General features: G+C 29.2%; 1 protein-coding gene across 1 annotated transcript in view; it reads left to right on the top strand.

The window, feature by feature from the left end:
• The window catches only part of LOC137644197 (protein split ends-like), a 102,847-nt gene extending 99,136 nt beyond the window's left edge, over window positions 1-3,711 (top strand). The window contains exons 11-12 of the mRNA XM_068377197.1: window positions 2,602-2,796; window positions 3,113-3,711. Of these exons, the coding sequence (XP_068233298.1) occupies window positions 2,602-2,796; window positions 3,113-3,711 (794 nt within the window). The remainder of the gene's footprint in view (window positions 1-2,601; window positions 2,797-3,112) is intronic.
• Window positions 3,712-5,000: the final 1,289 nt, after the last annotated feature.

The following is a 5,000-nucleotide window of genomic DNA, read 5'->3' as shown; positions in this document are numbered from 1 at the left end:
ATGATTCCATAAGAAAACTCAAATATTTTTACCTGTAGTTCAATCCTTTTTTACAGTTTTTTCGTTCCATGATAGAATATATTTTCCTGTATGTAATGATGATTCCATATGGAAACACAAATATTTTTAAATATCCTTTAATCTTTTTTATTGCTTTTTCATTACATAATAGATTATATTTTCTTGTAACTAAGGGATGATTCCTTAAGGAAACCTAAATATTTTCATCTGTCGCTCAATCTTTTTTACTGTTTTTTCCATTACATAATATAATATATTTTTTGGTATATAAGGGAGGATTCTATCTCAAAATCTAAATATTTTTATATGTTGTTCAATCTTTTTTACAGATTTTTTTACATTGCTTAAAAGAATATATTTTCTTGTGTGTGAGGATTCTATTTGAAAATTCAAATATCTTTATCTGTCGTTCAATCTCTTTTACAGTTTTTTCATTACATAATATATCTTCTTGTATAGAAGGAATAATTCCATATGAAAGCCTAAAATTAAAAAATAGAGAATTAATTATAGCAAACAAATTAATTTAAAAAAAACAATGTAGCCGTAAGTGCAAAGCCTTTGACGGTCTCAGAGGGGAAAAAAATACTTTATGTCATATGAAACCAGATAAATAATTGACTATAGTCAATTCTTTTTAGTGAGGCAGATTTGCACTGACTCGTCGGGGTGCCCTTTTAGCTCGGAAAAGTTTCCTGATCGCTGATTGGTTAGAATTATCTGATTGGTTGGACAAGATAATTCTAACCAATCAGATAGCAGGAAAGTTTTTCCGAGCTAAAAGGGCACCGCTGCAAGTCGGTGCAATTGCGCCTCATAAAAAAAAATGGAGTATAGTAGAATTAGATTTTAGAAGAAGAAAAATCAGTCTCCAATACCTCTCTCGTCTTAATCTCCTCATCCCATCCTGTCTAAGCCTTTGACGTTCTCAGAGGCGAAAAAATACTTTATGTCATATGAAACAAGAAAAATAACTGACTAGTATAAATAGATTTTAGAAGAAAAATTAGTCTCCAATACCGCTCTCGTCTTAGTCTCCTCATCCCATCCTGACTAAATCTAATTTCTAATTTCTAATTTGATCACAATTTCCTCGTTATAGTTAGAGGAGTGACTTCGCCTTCTAAGGCTGTCTTTGACACTGAATTTTGATTGATTATTTTCTCGTTTCTTTTATTTCATGAACCCTCTTGCTAATCTTCATTTGCATTCATATTTTTGTATTGTTTTCCTTCCTCTTTCTATTCAGTTCTTATGAGAAATTTGATAGTTTTTATATCTCGTTTCTTTTATTCCACGTACCCTCCCATTAATCTTCTTTTGTATCCCTATTATCATGTTTTTCTTTCTCTTTCTATTTACTTCGTATGAGAATACGCAAATTTATCCTCTATTTCCTGATACGCAATTTACTTAAAGTATCAAATCTCTTTTCTTCGTTCTTTTCTCGTTCATTATTTTCTAGCGTCAATTGTCGCAATGTGAGAACGATAATTAACCCTAATTGATCGTTATGGGAAAGGTTAGACCACTTGTTAAAAGAAAATGCGACATGAAAGAAACAAGAAAATTGGTAAACATGTACATATCTTTCCGTGTTCCAGTTTCCTATTGATTTTCCAGCCCCTTCTTGGAAGGACTGGAAATATTAACATATTTCAAATTCTGCTTTTCTTTTTCCCTTTTTTTTTTTTCAAACAGCCATCTGATAACCTATCTACTTTTCATTGAAAAAAAGGCTACATTTGACTAAAAAAAATGGTATTAATTATACCTCATAGAGATGTAGTTTTTTTTTTTTTAATCTGAAGATTTAACCTAATTAAACGTTTATTTTTTTTCACTCCGTTCCTCCTATTACGAACTAAGCAGATAACCTAATTTATTTCTATACTAGCATACGCGACCCGTCAAAACTGACGGCTAAATATTTAGATAGATAGACACATTTTGAAGAGAAAATTAAATAAACCAATGAAAATAGCCAAGGAAATGACTCCAGACCTGGTTCATGTTCTATAAATATTCCCTGACTTAAATCCAGCTGAACCTGTTTAATTAGAAATTCAAATGTTTAATAGTATAATTATGACGAATATCTTTGAAGATAGGAATAAAAGCTTAACTATAAAACGCTTAAATTGAATTTTTCCTAAGATTTATTATCCCATCATTATTTATTACCATATTTGAAATTTCTCAGCTATCTTAATCTTAATCAACTATATATCAAAGGTTTTCACAAGTTATTAATCCGGAAGCATGAAATAATTTACAAAACTTAAACAAATTCAAATATATTTCTGCCGACGAATACATACAAACTACTGACTACTTAAGAAAACACTTGAAGAAGAATATAGGAAAATTATTTTAATATATGGATGACAATGAATCTAACTTCTCTAAGGTAAAAATACTATACCAATTCTTACTCGATAGATCAACACAAAGCTCTTTGACATACTATTAAAATGTAGAAATCATTATCGACGAAGATTAAAATTGCACTTGACACAAGACATAGAACGTTTGAGAATTTTCCATGAAATTCTTATATGCAATAATTTCTTGATGAAGTGAAGGAGGAGAAAAAAGCCAAGAAGGGAAGAAAGCCAAGAAGAGAAGAAAGACAAGAAGAAAAGAAAGCCAAGAAGGGAAGAAAACCAAAGAAAAAAGAAAGCCAAGAAGAGGAGAAAGACAAGAAGAGAAGAAAGACAAGAAGAAAAGAAAGCCAAGAGGAGAAGAAAGCTAAGAAGAGAAGGGAGACAAGAAGTGAAGAAACCTAAAAAGAGAAGAAAGTTAAGAAGAAAAGAAAGACGAGAAGAGAAGAAATCTAAGAAGAGAAGAAAGTCAAGAAGAAAGACAATAAGAGAAGAAAGCTAAGATGAGAAGAAAGCCAAGAAGGTAAGATACCTAAGATGAGAAGAAAGCTAAGAACAGAAGAAAACCAAGAAGAGAAGAAAATCAAGAAGGGAAGAAAGACAAGAAAAAATGAAAGCCAAGAAGAGAAGCAAGCCAAGAAGGGAAGAAAGACAAGAAGAGAAGAAAGCCAAGAAGAGAAGAAAGCCAAGAAGGTATGATACCTAAGATGTGAAGAAAGCTAAGAAAAGAAGAAAGCCAAGAAGAGAAGAAAGTCAAGAAGAGAAGAAAGCCAAGAGGAGAAGAAAGTTAAGAAGAGAAGAAAGCCAAGAAGAGAAGAAAGTCAAGAAAAGAAGAAAGCCAAGAAGAGAAGGCTATCAAGAGAGAAGAAAGTCAAAAAGAGAAGAAAGCCAAGAAGAGAGGAAAGCCAAGAAGGGAAGAAAGCCAAGAAGAAAAGAAAGCCAAGAGGAGAAGAAAGTCAAGAAGAGAAGAAAGCCAAGAAGAGAAGAAAGTCAAGAAAAGAAGAAAGCCAAGAAGAGAAGGCTATCAAGAGAGAAGAAAGTCAAAAAGAGAAGAAAGCCAAGAAGAGAGGAAAGCCAAGAAGGGAAGAAAGCCAAGAAGAGAAGAAAACTAATAAGGGAAGAAAGCCAAGAAGTTAGGGAAGCCAAGAAGAAAAGAAAGTCAAGGAGAGAAGAAAGCCAAGAAGAGAAGAAAGCTAAGAAGAGAAGAAAGCTAAAGAGAGAAGAAAGCCAAGAAGAGAAGAAAGCCAAGAAGAGAAGAAAGTCAAGAAGAGAAGAAAGCCAAGAGAAAAAAGCTAAGTCTCTCTAACCACAGATTCCCACTCAACATACCACGTCAAAAAACTTTGATGGACGCTGATGACGTAGTAGTCGTACCGTAGTAGTAATAGTGTCTTTTTTTTTACACCAGCCCCTCAATTATAGCGAAAAGAAATGATCAAAAGGGATATCAATGGTGACATTAATGACGATGTAGACGTCCTAGAAGATAGACATCTATGAAAAGAAAAAGTGAAGAGTGAATTGAAAGGAAAATGCGTGTCGCCTTGAACTCAAAAAGGGGGTCTTTCACTTTAGATCAGATCTCATTGAAGAATATTAGGGTTTATTTTCCTCTAGAGATCCTCCTTTTTCCGTAGTGTTGCAACTAAATTGGGAATATCAGCGGCCTTTTCTCGTTATAATTTTCACATATATACTGTGTATATATATATATATATATATATATATATATATATATATATATATATATATACATGTATGTATGTATATATATACACATATGTATGTAGATATATGTACTGTATATATACACAGTATATATATATATATATATATATATATGTATATATATATACATATATATATATATATATATATATACAGATAGATAGATAGATAGATAGATAAATATAGATATGTATAAATATATACTGTGTCTATATATATATATATATATATATATATATATATTCATATATATATATATATATATATATATATATATGTATATATATAGATGTATATATGTATAATTATATACTGTATATATATATATATATATATATATATATATATATATATATATATATGTATATAAATATACATATATATATATATATACATATATATATATATATATATATATATATATATACACACACACACATATATATATATATATATATATATATATAAATATATATATATATATATATATACATATACATATATACACATATGAATATATATATATATATATATATATATATATATATATATATATATATATATATATATATATATATATATATATGTATGTATGTATGTATGTATACATATATATATATATATATATATATATATATATATATATATGAATATATAAGTATATAAAAAGTAATGAACAACTAAAATGAAATAAATCAAGAACAGTAACAACATTAAAACAGATCTTTCATATGTAAATTATAAAAAGAGACTTACGTCAGCCTGTTCAACCTAAAAAAAAAATCGCTGCAAGTTTAAACTTTTGGAGTTCAATCGATTCAACTGATACTTCTCTAACGTATGTGATAAATTCGTTAACAAACTCGA

Source organism: Palaemon carinicauda, chromosome 7, assembly GCF_036898095.1.
Source record: "Palaemon carinicauda isolate YSFRI2023 chromosome 7, ASM3689809v2, whole genome shotgun sequence".
Lineage (NCBI taxonomy): Eukaryota > Metazoa > Arthropoda > Malacostraca > Decapoda > Palaemonidae > Palaemon > Palaemon carinicauda.
This window is presented reverse-complemented; position numbering and strand designations above follow the sequence as displayed.